At 38.9% G+C, this 19,429-nt stretch overlaps 1 protein-coding gene across 10 annotated transcripts in view; it reads right to left on the bottom strand.

Moving 5' to 3' along the window:
• Positions 1 to 19,429, bottom strand: part of MAPKAP1 (MAPK associated protein 1) — a 255,479-nt gene that overhangs the window by 196,905 nt on the left and 39,145 nt on the right. For all 10 annotated transcript variants that reach the window (XM_026009306.2, XM_072748606.1, XM_026009309.2 and 7 more), the window contains one exon: positions 10,918 to 11,066. In XM_026009306.2, coding sequence (XP_025865091.1) covers positions 10,918 to 11,066 — 149 coding nt within the window. The remainder of the gene's footprint in view (positions 1 to 10,917; positions 11,067 to 19,429) is intronic.

Genomic DNA, 19,429 nt, shown 5'->3' with positions numbered 1-19,429 from the left:
CCGACTGTTGGCCATACGGCTACTCTTACTTCAAACTCCTCCAAGGCAGTTAATCCTGTCCTATTTATCAGTGTCTAGCACAGAGCCAGTATGTAATAAATGTTTGAAACGAACCAGTACAGTATAGATGATTAGTAAATAATTTCTTGGCTGGATAGACAAATGAATCCACTCTGCACACCAGGAAGAGCAGTGGAAATAAAAAAGCATTTGTGGGACATACACTACATTCTATGTATGAAGCACTGTCCTGTTCCCCAGCCCCAGTAACTCATTTCTTTTTTTACGTATAAGAAAATTGAGGCTTACAAGATGCAGTAACTTACTCAACAGACATACCTGACAGATTTCACATACACTGGTAAAGGGAAAATTTTGTTTTTAAATTTTAAATTTTTTCAATTATTAATAGTTTTTTGTTTTCTCTATAACAATGACTGTAAAAGAGTGTAGGAAAAACAACTGTGGTACTAGAGTAAGGAAAATGGAGTTGAACACCCACTATGCCACATACTAGTGGGGTATCCCTGAGTACATCACTTCTTTCTGAGCCTCGGTGTTCTCACCTATAAATGGAGGTAACACTCCCTACATCACAGCTTCGTTACAATCAATTAAAAGAGGAAAGTACCAACATACATGAAAAGATCAAAACTTCAAGAGTTCAAGTTTTCTCATCTATAACCTACATGTCACTGATGTCAATCACCTCCCCAATCACAAAATTATGGAACCTTAAAGCCAAGAGAAATCCAAGAGATCATCCAAGCTAAGTTCTTCATTCTAAATAGGCAGAAACTGAGGCTTAGAGATGGGAGGTGACTTGTCCCAGACCCCAGAGCATGACCAGGGCTAAAACCCACATCTTCTGATTCCACACCCATGTTCTATCATGTGGATTTCTAGTCCTAGAACTCGAGTTTCCATTTTGTAAATAGGAACGTCATTAAGAATGAAAATAAAAATCTCTGAAAATAAGAATACTTAGACTCTATGCCCAGCTGAGTGACCCTAAGCTGTCATTTGATTTCTCTGTAGAGTTCTCTTCAAGACAGTAAAATCAGGGCTTAGTACTTTGAAGGACAAGGAAATCTCTCTACTGAAAATTATACGAGCAAGGCGTCCCATATGAGGATACTCAGTGTAAAATCCCACCCCATGCCTAGCCTCACTACCCCTACAAGGATTGTCTCCTAAGCTTTCCCTGGAACCTCAGTGCTTGATATAGATTTCAATCAGATTTCATCTGCTAATCTGGTAATTAATTAGCTAGGAAGAAGATAGACTAGAGCAGTAATCTTATAATAAAAACATGTCCATGTGTTACCTCTTACTCTTCTAAACTCCAAGAATTACAATCATCATATTTTCTTAAATGACACCTGGCATCTGCCTCATCTAAAATTACTCTCTCATTTTCTCTTAACAGCCTGGTGAGTTGAGTTGAGCATCTGAGAGTACAGCCCATTTCAGAGAATAGGTACCAACTTCCTGGGCAATTTCTTTGCCAGAGTTCCAAAGCTGTCTGTGAAGTGGGAACAAAGAGGCTCCTGGCTCCCAGCTTACTCCCACCTCAAAGGCCCCAGCCTCAGAAGCCCCAAATACAAACCAAATAAGCAGAGTACACTGCACATCTCTCACCCCACCAAAACTGTGTAGTGTCTTCAAAGACATGGTAAGAAGCTGTGATCTACAGTCACCAGGCCCAAACCAGCTCACAAAGGTAATATCTTGTCTCATCCTCTGCCCTGTTTCAGTGCTACCTTTTTTTTAAAAAGTAGGCTCCATATCCAGCATGGAGCCCAACAGAGGGCTATAACTCACAACCCTGATATCAAGACCTGAGTTGAGATCAAGAGTTAGACACTTAACTAACTGAGCCACCCAGGCGCCCCTCGGCACTTCCTAATTCAAGGACGGAATCATCATCCATTCAGTTCTACAAGCCGGAAGCAGATCAGGATATTGTCCTTGAAACCCCTCTCTCCCCTATTCCTTAACATTCCTACCATTTTTACTTACTAAATATCTCTGGAATTCATCCCTCCTTCTATATTACCAATAAGTAAGTCCAAGTTACCAGCTCTCCCAACTGGACCACTGCAAAAAGTTTCTTGATTGGTCTCTCTGGCCTCACAAACCCTCTTAGGTGTATTCCCTTCAGCACAGCTCCAGTGATCTTTTCAAAACACAAATCTGATTACCTTACCTCCTCATTTAAACTTGTCCAAGGCTTGCCAATATTCTAAGGTTAAAGAGGACACTTCCACCAGACCTACACGGTCTGCCCCTGCAGCTTTACCTTGTACCACATCCCACCTTACCCTAGGGTCCCCAGTCACACAGCCTTCTTTCAGTTCCTCAAAACTGCCAAGCTACCCCTTGCCTCAGACCCTCCATTTGTCCTTTCTTCTTCCCCTTCATCATCTAGTTAGCTCTTATTCATCCTTCACTTCTCATACCAAGAGTCACCTTCACAGGGATACCAACTCTGACCCCTTAGACTAGGTCAGATGCCCCTATGATAATGCTCTGAAGGCTCCAACTACCTCTCCTGGTACTTAGTAACTAATTAGTTGGGATTATACTATTATGGCAATTTTGCATTCAGTTAGGTGATTGTTTACATAACATCTACCTTCTGCCAAGAGAAAAAGTTCCATGAGGTCAGAAACCAGGTATGTTTTTGCTTACCACTGAATCCAGATTCTACTTAACAGCGTCTGGTATGTAGTAGGCCCTCACTAAATATGAAACAAATGAATGGTACTATGGTAAAATGAAAAGAAACTAATAAACCTCCTAGCAATGGCCAGGTACCAGGCACTTTGCTATGTATGCATTTCCCATTTTCGTTAAATCCTTGTGACAACATTAAAAAATGACATTAACTTCATTTTATACATACGAAAACAGGCTCAAAAAGGTAAAATAAGGGGCCCCTGGGTGGCACAGTTGGGTATCTGACTCTTGGTTTTGGCTCAGGTCATAATCTTGTGGTCCTGGGATCAAGCCCCACATTGGCTCTGCACCCAGTGTGGTCTGCTTGGGATTCTCTCTCTCTCCCTCTGGCCCTTCTGCTCATGCTGTCTCTCTTTCTTCTCTCATAAACAAATAAATCTTAAAAAAAAAAAAAAAAAAAAGGTAAATTGATTTGCCTGATATCACCCAACAAGTAAATAGCAAAGTTGGAATTGTAATTCAAGCCTGACAAATATGTTCTTTCTATTGCAAAATTCTACCTGCCTTTGAAAAATCTCTAAAACCAATGGTCAATTCTACCTCTGACAGGAATTTCTAGAAGACTGCTCCACAACCAGAGGAAGCCTCTGTAGACTGGCAGAAACAAGGCCTGGAGAGAAAGACCTCAGAATGGAGTGTGCTAGTTTTAAGAATTTAATCTTCAGAGTACCTGGGTAGCTCAGTTGGTTAAGTATCTGCCTTTGGCTCAGGTCATGATCCCAGGGCCCTGGGATTGGGTACTAGTCAGGGTTCCTGCTCAGCAGGGAGCCTGCTTCCCTCTCCCGCTCCCCCTTCTTGTGCTCTCTCTGTGTATCAAATAAATAAATAAAATCCTTTAAAAAAGAACTCAGTCCTCAGAATTTAAAACTTCAGAGCAGAATGCTGAAAACACTATCTTTCATTGTAAGATTTCTATTTAATTCATTTTGAATGCCACCCATACAGAAATCCCCAAATCTCTCCTTGGGATATTCAGTATGATGTCAAGCAACAGGAAGAAAAGTGCACTAACACTATGTAAAGAGGAAATAATCTCATTAAAAGATGTTTTTAAATTAGTGAATTTGGTACTTCAATTAGTATACCATAATGTGTAAAGAGGTAGTGAATATCTAATATCTTACTTTAGAAACAGAACAGACTGATAAAAACTGGTCTGTGAAAAAGAAGACTACCAAAATACAGTCACAGATAAGACGCTGAGAGAGTAACTGCTAAAATGATACTAGGACTTACTCTCCTTTCTTAAAAAGGTATGTAATGGGGCGCCTGGGTAGATCAGTTGGTTAAGTATGTGCCTTCAGCTAAGGTCATACATAATCTCAGGATCCTGGGAGCAAATCCTGCATTGGGCTCCCTGCTCAGCGGCAGCCTGCTCTTCCCCCTTATGCTCTCTCTTTCTGAAATAAATAAATAAAATCTTTAAAAAATAAAAATAAAAAGGTATGTAAAAAGAAGCAAGTGAAAGAGCAGGACATACAGCTCCTAGTTTAAAATGCTCTAATTCAAAACAGTCTTATATTCTCTCTCAATGGGCACAAAGCAAGTAAACCCCAGAGACTTTTCCCCAAAAGGGCTGGGGGCTGGTCAACCTGAGGGGAGGAAAAGAAAGACACTCAAAAGCCAGAGGCTCTTAGGCAGGCTCAAAGCTATACCGCAGCTCAGGCAGCCCTAAGCAAAAGCTGCTGTCTAGAATCATAACCGGCAATAAAGTCCAGACTATAATTTTTTTGGAAAGAGACCCTGAACTAAAGTCGCTTAACATATTAGAGGAGACCATTCACATTATAATAGCAAATATTCCAAGTTCAAATGAGGAGCATTTTCCTCTTGAGGGAATTTTTTTAAACATAATTTCAATTCGCTGACCTTTTCTGAGTTTGCCACATTTCTCAGTGGCTCCATGCTTTTCTGAGAAGTTTTAAGTGACTTTCTTTGAAGAGAGCTATTTAATGCCAATGATTGTAGAAAAAATTTGTTCATAATTATCCAGACATAGACTGGAACAATGCTGAAACAAGAGCAGCATGCAAAAATGTATTTAAGGACTATCATCCCAAAATGCTGCTAAAAGCTATTAACCAGTATGTGTTAATTGCCACAGCATTCATATTAATTTTCACTTCAGGCTCGACATTGTGGAATATTTCCCCTGATACATTTTAAACAAAGTTTAATTTAAGGAACTGCTTCTATCAACACTTATGAAAATTAACAGCCAAGCAATTAGCACTCATGAATTATCCCTTCCCCCATGCTCTCTGCAGCTCCAGTTAAAACAGTTTCTAACAGAGAAATGGTTACTTTCTAATAAGTTAACACAATCAAAGTCACAGTTGTCTATATGAACAAGAACAGGTTCTGTTTTTTTAAGCACTTGTTAAGGCAAATATTCTCCTTATATTTAGAGTAGAATTTAGGTAAGTCAAATAAATATTTAACATTTTATTTTTTTATCTTTTAAAGATTTTATTTATTTATTCATGAGAGACACAGAGAGAGAGAGAGAGGCAGAAACACAGGCAGAGGGAGAAGCAAGCTCCATGCAGAGAGCCTGATGTGGGGCTCGATCCCAGAACTCCAGGACTACGCCCTGGGCTGAAGGCAGGCACTAAACCCCTGAGCTACCCAGGGATCCCAATATTTAACATTTTAGTAAACTGCCAAGCAATGACTAATACTGAACCACCTTCTCATATGATGTTTAAAAAAAAAATTTTAAAAAGGAAATAGGAAATAATTACTTGACTCAATCTTCCTATTTAAAGTTAAAGGTTTCTCTCTGTGTGTCTCTCATGAATAAATAAATAAAATATTTTAAAAAGGGCGCGGGGGGATGGGGAGTGGGCAGGGAATCTCTGGGTGGCTCAGTGGTTTGGCGCCTGCCTTCGGCCCTGGGCGTGATCCTGGAGTCCCAGGATCAAGTCCCACATCAGGCTCTCTGCATGGAGCCTGCTTCTCCCTCTGCCTCTCTCTCTCTCTGTGTCTCTCATGAATAAATAAGTAAAATCTTAAAAAAAATAAAGTTAAAGGTCAAACCTCACTGGACTCCTAAACTTCAGACAGATCACCTTCACCCTGTCTGCTGCACATCTTATTTAACGATGCTATTCTAAACACCTGGTTTTAAGAACACATTTCCTCTCACTCAATCCTGTCAATAATCTAATGAAGTACATAGAAGAGACAGCATCACTGGCCCTCATCGTTTACAAAGAAAGAGGGGCAGAAGTAAGATATTTGTTGAGTGCTTCCTATTATGTGCTACATGTCTTGGTAAACAGACCTTACCTCAATTAATCCTCACAAGAAAGCTATATTATCATCATCTCAACCCACATATGAGGACTGGAGCTTCATGAGGTTAAGTAATTATCCTGAGGTCACAGTGTTAAGTGGTGGAGTCAGGATTCCAACTCAAGTCTTACTACAAAATAGGTCACAAAGTAAATTACACTGTTCCTCATTGTGTTAGGTGCTCTATCCTAGTATTATCCTATTTGATGGTATCATCAGCCTTGTGAGGAAGGATCACCCATTTCTTTTACAGGTAAAGAAACTGAGGTTTGGAGAGATGGAAAACCTGACCAAGACATCACAACTGATAATATTATTTCTTTGTTAGTAACTATATTAACAGGAAATGGTATTTAAAATTCTAATTGGGCGGGTGGCTCAGTTGGTTAAGTGGCTGCCTTCCATTTCGGTCATGATTTCAGGGTCCTGAAATGGAGCCCTGAGTTGGGGGCGGGGGGGCGTCCCTGCTCGACAGGGAGTCTGTTCCTTGCTCTCCCTGCTGCTCCCCCTACTTGTGTGCACTCTCTTTCTCTCTCAAATAAATAAAATCTTAAAATAAAATAAATAAAATAAAATAAAATAAATAAAATCATATAAAATAATAAAATTATAATGGGGGTGCCTGGGTGGCTCAGTTGGTCAAGCAGCAGACTCTGGATCTCAGCTCACATCTTGATCTCAGGGCTGTTGAGTTCAAGCCCTGCTTTGTGTTCCAAGTTGGGTGTGGAGCCTACTTAAAGAAATAAAATAAGGGGTGCCTGGGTAGCTTAGTTGGTTAAGTGTCTGTCTTCAGCTCAGGTCATAATCCTGGGATCCTGGGACTGATCCCCCCATCAGGCTCCCTGCTCTCTCTCTCTCAAGTAAATAAATAAAATCTTTTAGTAAATAAATAAGTAAAAAATAAAATAAAATTATATTGGTCTACTAACAATGATAATATTTGTAAACTCAGTTTAACCAGAATAGTGGTGACATACTAGCAAAAGTTTCTTATGTAAGTGATAAGCCATGGAATGGAAAGGGATAGATACTTGGAAAAACATGACCTTATCTGAGACAGGTAGAAAGGGCAGAAATCCACACATTCAGGGATACTTAAATCAGTGCTGAGTGTTCATTTATCAGTAGAGCCCACTCCTTCATCACCTCAAAGCAACTCCTTATCACACCCAACATATCCCCATAAAGTGAAGTCAGGACTGTCACAAGAAATTTTCTGATTTTCTCAATCTCTAGAACAAAGATTTTGTGTTAGTAATTAGTCTATTTGAGGTCCTATTTTCAAGAAGCTCAAAAAATGCAGGCAGACGGCTGAGCTGGTTTTGCCCTGTACGACCAAGCATTCCCTAAAACCATGTGCATTCTATTTTGGATTTTTTTCAAATGATTAGCAAACAGTTACTAATAATCAACAAATCTAAAACAGGTCAAGATAGCCTCATCAATTTACCAAAAAAATAAACATAGTAACAAACCAATCCAAAAAACTATTAAAATTACAATAAAGCATATGCCTAAACACAGGCTTTCCCTCTCAACTGTAAGCCTCCAAAAAATTATTCATCAGTCACAATTTTTAAAAATGAAATTATTAACCTGCTATAGGAACTAAAAATTATTCGCAAGTATTCACGTTCAGTTAGCACAATAGCTAAGAGATGCTTACCCTTAGATTCACTAAAACCAACAACAATCCAGTCTACACAAACCATTAAAGACATTAGATATGCTGGCTTACCTACAATGTAATTATAAAGCCATACCAAAAACAAAATTCTTTTTTCAAACCTAATGCTAGTTTAATCTTAAGGAGGATTTCACAGCAGTTAGTCTCTTGAGGAAATACATAATTAAGTAGTTTTTTAGCATATTTAATTAGACCCCAAACTCTTCTCTGTCCCCTTCTCTCCCCAATTATGTACCATTTGCCCAAGAGACCTAGGCAACTCAGTTAATTATGTAAATAAGGCAAGCGTTATTCCCAAGAAAAGCACTGTGAATAACTGTACGGGGAAAAAACTGTACATATCTTAGTGGCTTTAACAAACCTTTGCAGGGAAAAAAAAGGGGGACTATCAAAATACATAAAAAACTCCTTAAAAAAAAAAAAAGGCAGCCCCAGTGGCACAGCGGTTTAGCGCGCCGCCTGCAGCCTAGGGCGTGATCCTGGAGATTCTGGATGGAGTCCCATGTCGGGCTCCCTGCATGGAGCCTGCTTCTCCCTCTGCCTGTGTCTCTGCCTCTGTGTGTGTGTGTGTCTCTATTAATAAATAAAAATTTTTAAAATCTTTAAAAAATTAAAAAAAAACTCTTAGATTTGAGGTAAAAAGCATGGGGTTCAATGACAAGATGGTGAATCATTAAAACAGGACACTCATTTCACTTCTTAAATATGAGCTGAATAAAAATAAAATAATTTTAAGTTACAACAGTAACAAAAATTTAGTGCTTAACGTCAAATGATTTATGGGAAGAATCAATCTGGAAATTATTAAAGTCGACTCTCACAGAAAAGGCTTTATTATCAAGGGGTTGACATGATCTTAACTCTAGAGGCAGCCATGGTGCTGTTATAACTACTACAATCCCATTATTATGCAATCACAAAATGCTAATTTGATCATTTTGAGGTGTTATTTGAATAGTCATTTTAATTTCTAGGTTACAAAAAGGCTTGACTCAAGTATAATTCTCTATTAATCATTGAGATGTCATTGAATATCATATTGATGCATTTCACAAAGATAAAGACTAATTTAATATGTACAGTACAATATCCTTCAAATATTAGCCACTTTCATTACATATCTGCCAAATGCATCAATATTAAATAATAGATGAGAACAAGGGTTTAATTGTATTTTAGCATTTGTAATATGGAAGATAATAATAAAATAGCACCACCATTACCAGATAGACTTATCAATATATAAATCTTTCTTAATCAAAGTGTGATGATGACTGCTCCATGTGCATATCCTTTACTGATTACAAACAGATTTGATATGACAAAAGCATTGAGAGCCTTAAGTGTAAACATATCTAGCAAAAGTAATTCCTTTGTGACTGAGGAAATGGCTTCTTCATATTATTTTTTTTTATTTCTCCTTGGCACTCCAAAGTTAGATATATACCAAGGATACCTGACAACTTTCTGTCAAATCCAAAGCTAAGTAATTTATATAAAATGAAATCTAATGGTATAATAAGAATTCTAAGACATAACATTTTAAAAGATCTGTGCTATTTTGTTGGCATCAAAGTATATTTACATAGTAATTATTCCAGCAATTATGTCCTCAAACAATGAGATGGTATCAGGCAACAGAAGCAAGTAAATTCCAGCCATGTAACCTAATACCAATAGCTTTCACATATCTAAATGAATCAACTGTAGTATTAAAAAAAAAAGGGGAGGGGGGGCAGCCCTGGTGGCGGAGCGGTTTGGCGCCGCCTGCAGCCTGGGATGTGATCCTGGAGACCTGGGATCGAGTCCCACATCGGGCTCCCTGCATGGAGCCTGCTTCTCCCTCTGCCTGTGTCTCTGCCTCTCTCTCTCTGTGTCTATGAATAAATAAATAAAATCTTAAAAAAAAAAAAAAAAAGCAAAAAACCTACAGTCCAACTGTCTATTTTCCAGAGACTGACATTCCTGTCCCCTAGGGGGACCTTTTCTTCTCTTTGCTACATTCCACAAGAAGAAACGGGAGTTAGGAGTTGCGGGAGTTGCGGAGTTGCAGCAGGGGCAGGTTAAAGAGAAGCTTTACATCAATACAATCTCTCATTTACTAAAAGCACTTTCAGATTTTTTTGAAAGCAACTCCTGAGCATATTAGTATCTTATGTAACTTATACATTTTGTTTCTAGTTCTTGGCTCTCCTTTCTCACCAACATCAATAACCTCACTTGCCCATGACCATACATGCTTACTTAAACCTATGAAACATGCTGAACCTTATGAGGTAAAAGTGTTTCGAAGAAAAAACATCTCCTTGCTCAAAGGTGACTACTGACAGAACCAGCACATAACCAGAGGTTGAATATGAAAAAATGCAAACATAAGCAAAGAGCTGTGTTTATTAATTGCAGTGGTGTTAAAGTAAGACAAATTGTACACAACCTCTCTAGGCAACAAGCTATCACTCAGCATCCCCAGGCCACTACCAGACAGCAATATCATGGCAATAAATATAAAAATCAACTGCTACTGTCTCCTGAAAGCAGCTCAGCTCAGCTTTGATGGCAGGGAATGTGAGGAGAGAGGGTGCTGCAAGTGGAACTAGGCTCCGCCTAAAACAGCGGCCATTTTCCTAAAAGGCAAATAGACATGTTTGAAATGTTTGAATTTTAAAACTGCAAATTCTTGGAACAGAAAAAAATAAAGTCATCTTGCATAATGAGTGTCAAACAAGAGTCCCTACAATGAAATACTAACATAGAAACAACAGTCGAGAACTCTAAAGTAAAGCTTTAACCTCAACAATTTCTACAGTTATAATAAAGAATCAGACCAAAACAATGCAAATTGCCTCCCAGAATCACTTCCAAAGCAATCCCAACACAATCAGGCCTTGATTAATCCAACCCAACTAACCCAAAACCTCAAGTATACTTGGAAGATGAAACAGGGGAAAAAAAAAAAAACATCCAAATATCTCAAGGCTATTTTTGTCTTAATCCCTGAACATACCACTGTGGAAACAATATTAAGCCCAAATTCAGACCGTTTCATATCCTTGGTCATAGAAAATGCGAATGACATTCTATGATTACTTAGAGTCATTTTTGAAACCCTGAATCTAATAATAATAATACAACAAAACAATTCCACTCAACTGAGGTTTTATTTAAAAAGACAAAATTTTATTTTTACTTACCTTGCCATCAAACTTGGAATACTCATTAAAGGGGTTATTCAGCTGCAGAGGGCACTGCTCCAGTCGTACAGATAATATTGACTGCTTTCCAGAACTTGGCGGTTTCTCTTTGAGGGACTTTTTTTCAAACAGTGACTTTAACTCCTGGGCTGTGATATAAGAGGAAGATAAAAAAATGTCCTTGTGATTACACAGAGAGACAGCCTATCTACCTTCCCTAGCATGTCTTCCTTGGAATCTTAAGGAAAGTACCCAGTGTTCATATTTGGCTCTGATATGTGCAAAAAGCTTCATATATACTTCGATGTTTGCACACTGAAAAGGCAAAGCCCTGAAATAGGTAAGGATTGTCAATTTAGGAGGAATAGGGCTTAAGGAGTGGGGCAGAGTAAAACCAACAGAGCAGCCATTCTTTAACAAGAACATTCAAAGCTAAGTGACCTGAGCTTTGGCCTGGCTTTGGCACTAAGAGATGTTGATAGTGGACACTTCACTAAAGCTCTCTGGGCTTGCTGAACTAGATAATCTTGAAAATCTCTCCTAGCTCTAATACTGTGGGATTTTGGAATACTAGTTCTTCAAAGTGAAGGTCTGTATCTTAATTCTCTCATACTCCCTAATACACCTAGCACAAAATCTGGAAGACAAAGATGAGGAGGAGGAGGAGGAGGAAAAGGAGAAAGAATATAACAGCAGCTAACATTTACTGAGCAAGCCAAGCCAATGTATCTCAATTACTCCTCATAACAACCTTACGAGGCAGATACTAGCATTATCTTAATTTTGACAGTGTGGAAACTGAAACTTAGATTACTTTTATTAGCCTTAGGCAACACAGCTAGTAAATAGTGGAGCCAAGATTTGCAATCAGGCAAGGCTCTTAGCCATTAGGCACTAATGAACAAAGTTGACCCTCAATAAATTTTGTTGCATAAATCAATGAATAAAATAATGATTGAAGGAATTAAAATTAAATTATTATTAAATCAGAATCTTTACCTCTTACTCATTAGTGAATCAAGACAAGTTAGTTCCATATCTTCTCAAAGATGATTTAAGTGTCCATATTAATCTGAGTATCACTTAAGGTAGTAGCTAGGTAAATACATGGAGACTTATTACACTTTTTATTTTTGTAAATATTAGAAAGTTTCCATACTTAAATTTTAAAATCAATCTTAAATCTTAAAATCTACAATGAATAGGTTCAAACCCATTCCATTCTTGAGCATAGCCAAACTGAACTTTGAGAAATCAAACAGAACTCTGAAAGAGTGACTTAGAACTTTTAAAAATGTAACTAAAACCATCTTTTCAACAAACTGATAAATTTGTAGGACAAATTTATCAACTGAGTCCTATAAGTTTACGTGGCAAACCAGGAGAAAAGAATCTAATTTTTTTTTTAAATGTGCCACCTGACTATCCAATTCCAAAATCTGAATATATGTAAGTTCGACAATGTTAAGCGCACATTTGAAAAAGTTTTAGATTACATGGCATTTTAAATATTACAAGTATTATTCCACATGTTATCTATTAACAGTTTCACTGATACACTTTGGAAAACAATAACCCCTTATTAAATATCAACTATGGGTCAGGAACAATGCTAGGTGTTTTCTCATCTTGTCCTCAAAGTTTTGAGATGGGTTACTACTCATGATGAACAAACTGAGGTGTAGGAAACATAAGTAACTTATGAAAGTTATACAACTATTATCAGTAAGGTTGGGAGTGAAGTGATGATATATTAGCAATTCCATTCTCCACTAATTCAAACTTAGACCTCTTTCCTCAACCTCTGACCCTTCCTTCTTCCTTCCTTCCTTTCTTTTCCCTTCCTCCTCCTTCTTTCCTCCCTCCCTCCCTCCCTCCCTCCTGGGTCACAGAGAAATAGAAACAATGAAAAGAGAACTTCTGCATGTTCTCACCTACACCTCTACTTGTCTTGCCTATTACTGTGCCTAAGCCCCTACCTCAGGCCAGCCCCTCCTTTGTGCACTCAAGGGCTGACTTCTTGCTGACTCAAGGGCAACACTCAAGCAATCTCTCCCATTTTCAGCTTTCTCTCTTACTGGATTAGTTGTGTAAGCACACAAAAATACTGAAATACTGCTCAGTAAAAAAAAGGGGGGGGCACCTGGGTGGCTTAGTCAATTGAACATGTGACTCTTGGTTTTTGGCTCAGGTCATGATCTCAGGGTCCCAGGATCAAGCCAAATGTTGGGCTCGTGCAGGCAAGGAATCTGCTTGAGGATTTTCTCTCCCCCTGCCTCTGGCCCTCCCCCTGCTTACATGCATGCACTCTCTTTCTCTCTCTCCCAAATAAATAAATCTTTTAAAACAAACAAATAAATAAAAATAAATCCAATAAATCCTCCTTTGATCCTTTACTCCCTTTCCAGTTACTAGGCCATCTTTCTCCTCCTCAAAATGACTATATTCTTCCTGTCCAGTTTCTCTCCTCCCATTCCCTGGAACCCACTCCAATCAGGCCCTTCCCATCACTCCACGAAAGCAGTTTTTTAGGTCACCAATGATCCCCTTATCGCTAAATCTATGGGTAAATTTTGAATCCTCATCTTTCAAGACCTTGTGACATCACTCACTTCTTTGTGAAACCGCTTTTTCAGTTGGTTTCTAGGACTCCATTCCATCTGGTTCTCATGCTATCTTGCAGGATACTCTTGGTTTCCTTGCCAATTCCTCATTTTCCCCTCAAATCTTTGGCATTCCTCAAATCATAGTTTTTGGGCCTTTTCTTTTCTCTATGTATATTCACACTCTTAGTGATTATCCAGCCTTCTGTTTTAAATATTATCAACTTGAGGGCAGCCCCAGTGGCTCAGCAGTTTAGCACCACCTTCAGGCCAGGGCCTGATCCTGGAAACCCGGGATCAAGACCCATGTCAGTAGAAACGACAAATACCCACCATTTGCTTCAATGTGGATGGAACTGGAGGGTATTATGCTGAGTGATGTAAGTCAATCGGAGAAAGACAAACATTATATGTTCTCACTCATTTGGGGAATATAAACAACAGTGAAAGGGAATATAAGGGAAGGGAGAAGAAATGTGTGGGAAATATCAGAAAGGGAGACAGAACATAAAGACTCCTAACTCTGGGAAACGAACTAGGGGTGGTGGAAGGGGAGGTGGGCGGGGGGTGGGGGTGACTGGGTGACGGGCACTGAGGGGGGCACTTGACGGGATGAGCACTGGGTGTTATTCTGTATGTTGGTAAATTGAACACCAATAAAAAATAAATTTATTAAAGAAAAAAAAAAAAGACCCATGTCAGGCTCCCTGCATGGAGCCTGCTTCTCCCTCTCCCTGTGTCTCTGCCTCCCTCTCTCTCTCTCTATCACTCATTAATTTTTAAAAAAATCTTTAAATATTATAAACTTGAGGTGAAACTAAGTTGTGGTAATATAAATCAGAACAACAGCTGTCTCTGGGGAGTAGCCTGACTAGAAAGAGGGACAAGGGAACTTTCTGGGGCACAGAAATGCTCTATACCAGATTGGGATGCAGTTACACAGGTGTATATATTTGTCATAAGTCATCAAACTGCACACTTAATATCTGTACATTTCAGAATATAGAAAACATACCACAATAAAAAAACGAATAAAAGGGAAAACTTAAATAAATATCCTCTACATGCTGACAGCTCCCAAATAATTACTCATAGACCTAAACACTCCCTGAAATTACAGGCTCATATATTCAACTATTTGATACCTCCACTTGGAGGTCTAATAGGTATCTCGAAGTTTACATGTCCATAACCCAACTCTTTTTTATTTATTTATTTATTCATGAAAGAGAGAGAGGCAGAGACACAGGCAGAGGGAGAAGCAGGCTCTATGCAGTGAGCCCGACGTGGGACTCCATCCCTGGTCCCCAGGATTAGGCCCTGGGCTGAAGGTGGCGCTAAACCGCTGAGCCACTCGGGCTGCCCCATAACCCAACTCTTGATCTTCCCCCAAATCTGCCCCTTTCACAGGCTTCTCCTTCTCAGTTAATGGTAACCGAATCGTGATAGGCAAAAACTTGGGAGTCATCTCCACTATTCTCTTTCTCTCGTGTCTAATATCCTATCCATAAACAGATATCTCAGGATATAACCAGAACCACTTGACAGCTACCAACACTAGATTATTACCATCACCTTCAAACATCTTGTTTCTCCCCTTGCCTCCCCTAGGCCCACTCCTGCCCCTCTCTTTCCAACAGCAGCCAACAGGAATCTTTTAAAATGTTAAGTTGGGCAGCCCGGGTGGCTCAGCGATTTAGCCCCGCCTTCCGCCCAGTCGTGATCCTGGAAACCCAGGATGGAGTCCCGCGTCCTTGCATGGAGCATGCTTCTCCCTCTGCCTCTCTCTCGCTCTCGCTCTCTCTCTGATGAATAGATAAATAAAATCTTTTTTTAAAAAAATAAATAAATAAAATTTTAAGTAGTAAACATCATAATAAGAAGAAAACTGATCAATTTTACCACATAAAATAAAAATCTTTGTATAGGAAAAAATTAGCAAAGTAAAAAGAAAAATGATAAACTAGGAAAAAACAAAAATTAATTTTCCTATTATACAAAGATTTTATTTTTTAAAGATTTTATTTATTTATTTATGAGAGACACACAGAGAGGGGCGGGGGGCAGAGACACAGGCAGAGGGAGAAGCATCCCCTCTAGGACTCAATTCCTGGTCTCCAGGATCACACCCTGAGCTGAAGGTGGTGCTAAACCACTGAGCCACCTGGGCTACCCTATACAAAGATTTTATTTTATTTTATTTTTTTTAAAGATTTTATTTATTTATTCTTGAGAGATAGAAGGAGAGACAGAGCCAGAGACACAGGCAGAGGGAGAAGCAGGCTCCATGCACCGGGAGCCCGACGTGGGATTCGATCTCGGGTCTCCAGGATCGCGCCCCGGGCCAAAGGCAGGCGCCAAACCCCTGCGCCACCCAGGGATCCCTATACAAAGATTTTAAAAGTAGAGAAGACACTGACCAACAACTCTATGGAAAAATGGGACAAAAAAATATGAAATGTCCACAAAAAAAGGTATTCAAATGGCTCTTAATAAGTGGAAAGATGCTCAACAACATTTATAATAAGGGATATGCAAATTAAAATTATGCTGAGATACTATTCCACATCTATGAAATTGGCAAAAATCTAAAAGTTTATGACTATGGGAAATAACACTCTGCACACTATTAGAGGAAGGCAAAACAGAAAAAGCACCTATGGGGGTGCCTGGGTGGCTCAGTGAGTTAAGCGTCTGCCTTTGGCTCAGGTCATGATCTCAGAGGCCTGGGATCAAGCCCCATATTGGACTCCCTATTCAACAGGGAGTCTGCTTCTCCTTCTTCCTCTACCCTTCCCTGTTCCCCCAACTCATGCTCTCTCTCTCTCTCATTCTGTCTCTCTCTAATAAACAAAATCTTTTTATAAAAACAAAATCTTTGGGACGCCTGGGTGGCTCAGTGGTTGAGTGCCTGCCTTTGGGTCAGGGTGTGATCCTGGAGTTCTTCCTGCATGGAGCCTGCTTCTGTCTCTGCCTTTCTGTGTGTGTGTGTGGTGTGTGTGTGTGTATGCCTTTCATGAATAAATAAGTAAAATCTTTAGGGAAAAAAAATCTTAAAAAAAGAAAAGAAAAGAAAAGAGAAAAACACTTGTGGAGGGGTATTTGGCAATACTGAGGGAAATCACACATTTACGCTTTGACCCAACAATACCACCTAGAGGATTTTTAGATACACTGGGGAAAACAAACAAAAGACAACACAAAAGGGGCCCCTGGGTAGCTCAGCGGCTGAGCATCTGCCTTTGGCTCAGAATCCCAAGATTGTGGGATCTAGTCCTGCATCAGGCTTCCCTGCATGGAGCCTGCTTCTCCCTCTGCCTGTGTTTCTGCCTCTCCCTCCCTCTCTCTCTCTCTCTCTCTGTCTCTCATGAAAAAATAAATAAAATATTTTTTTAAAAATACAACACAACACACATGCATTAGGCTATTCACTGCAGTGCTTTGCAACAACAAAAGTCTGAAAATAACCAAATGTCCTTCAACAGGAAACTAGTTAGCTAAACTACAGCACATCAATGTGACAGAATACTATGAAGCTTTAAAATGGAATGAAGCTTATCTCTATATATTCACCAGGGTAATTCCCAGAATGTGTTGCTAAGTGAAATAAGTTCTACATAAAACAGTATGTACAGTATGCTTTCTTTTTGAAGATTATATTTATTTATTTGAGAGAGAGAGTGTGAGAGAGCATGAGCAGGGGAGGGGCAGAGGGAGAAGCAGACTCCACGCTGAGCAGGGAGCCTGATAGAGCTCAATCACAAGACCTAGAGATCAAGACCTAAACTGAAGGCAGACATTTAACAAACTAAGCCACTCAGGAGCCCCTAACCTAAAAAGAATATGAATATAAATATGCTTATATAGAGATTTAAGTGAACAGAAGAACCAAAACCTTTTTTAAATTGACTATCTAGGGGCGCCTGAGTGGCTCAGTCAGTTAAGCATCCAACTCTAGACTCAGGCCATGATCTCAGGGTTGTTAAGACAGAACCCTGCATTGGGCTCTGTGCTAGACATGGAGCCTACTTAAAATATTCTCTCTCCCTCTACCTTTGCCCCCCACCCATCCTTTCTAAATAAATAGATAGATAGATAGATAGATAGATAGATAGATAGATAACTACCTATAATAAGAATAGAAGGGACAGGAATTGAAGCTAGATTTCTCTGATTTTACCTTGTTTTATGCATTCAACTTTAGAGCCATATAAATGTCTTATATAGTTATTAAAGAAAAGTAGAAGTGCAATCTCTAAAAATAAAAGCAAAATGAAATGAACAAACCTAAGTATAATATTGAGTTGGCATTTTAACTAGAAAGAGAGAAATTATTTTAAGTAACTTTATCACACAGCAATTTGTATGTTCCCTAATGGAACATATCAAAAGGGAAAAAAAAAATCTTAAACTATTTTTAGTAATCACAGTGTAATGATAGTGATGTTTCTATTCTGGAACCACGATTTTCAGCATAAGAAAAAATACATAAACATAAAATCAAAGTAAACACTCTATAATCCTAAATACATATAGGAATTATCAGCATTAACTCACAATGTATTTCCTCTTAAATTTATCTTTTTCTGAGCCCTATCCCCTAAAAGGCCTACAAGCAAAAAACAATTCAGTAAGCATCTCTAGAGTTCAAGTTTTGGTCTTTCAGTGCCATTTACCACTAAAAAAGAACCAAGACTCTCTAAACAAATGGCCAATTCTGGCCAATCTACAGAAGGAAGTATGTAAGAATCAAGCATTTATCCTGTCTTTTCTGTAGGAACTATATCTGAGAATAACCAAATAATAGAGTAGGAAAAGTTGTTCTTTATAGGAAAACCGATAAAATTAGAATCACTATTTTGCAACTCTGATGAAATAATTCATCTAGGTAATGCCCATCAATGGCCACTAAAACCATTAGAAGAAAAGCTGATGGGAGTAACTTAATAATGGGTGAACAACACCTAATTCTACCATCTGAACTTCACAAAAAAAGACAAGAAGACATATTCCATATTTCCTGATATGATGCAATATGAAGTTTAGATCAGTATATACAGAATATTCTTATCAAAGAATCAAGCTTCAATCTAAGCAAGTTTTATATCTAACTCCCTGTTTATAGGAAATAAAGAGGGCAGAGGAACCTATTAAATGAGACCACAGAGATACAATTAGCAAAGTCTAGAATGTAGGAAATTCAATAGGACAAATGAGCCAGTTTCTTAGATAAATTACAATGAAAAAAAGTAAAGGAGAATCTACAGATTAAAAAGGAAATGGAACACGTCAAACAAACATGTGGACCTTACATCTAGACCTGAATGAACTGGCAAAAGAAAAAGAAACATTTGAGGCAATCAAGGAAGTATTTGTTAATATCAAAGAATTCCTGCTAATTTTTTGGAAAAGTGGTAGTACTGCAGTTTTCTTATGCATTTAAAAATACACAAGTAGGGGAGCCTGGATGGCGCAGCAGTTTAGTGCCGCCTGCAGCCCGGGGTGTGATCCTGGAGAACCTGGATCGAATCCCACGTCGGGCTCCCTGCATGGAGCCTGCTTCTCCCTTTGCCTGTGTCTCTACCTCTCTCTCTGTGTGTCTCTCATGAATAAATAAAAATAAAATCTTAAAAAAAAAAAATACACAAGTAGGAGGATCCCTGAGTGGCTCCACAGTTTGGTGCCTGTCTTTGGCCTGGGGCATGATCCTGGAGTCCTGGGATCGAGTCCTGCATCAGGCTCCCTGCATGGAGCCTGCTTCTCCCTCTGCCTGTGTCTCTGCCTCTCTCTCTCTCTCTCTCTTTCTGTGTGTGTTTCTCATGAATAAATGAATAAAATATTTAGAAAAATACACAAGTATTTAGGTATGAAATTATAATTTCATATTGTACATGGGATTTGCTTAAAAA

This window comes from Vulpes vulpes, chromosome 2 (assembly GCF_048418805.1).
Source record: "Vulpes vulpes isolate BD-2025 chromosome 2, VulVul3, whole genome shotgun sequence".
Classification (NCBI taxonomy): domain Eukaryota; kingdom Metazoa; phylum Chordata; class Mammalia; order Carnivora; family Canidae; genus Vulpes; species Vulpes vulpes.
The sequence above is the reverse complement of the archived record's forward strand: the minus strand, read 5'-3'. Positions and strand labels throughout refer to the sequence as shown.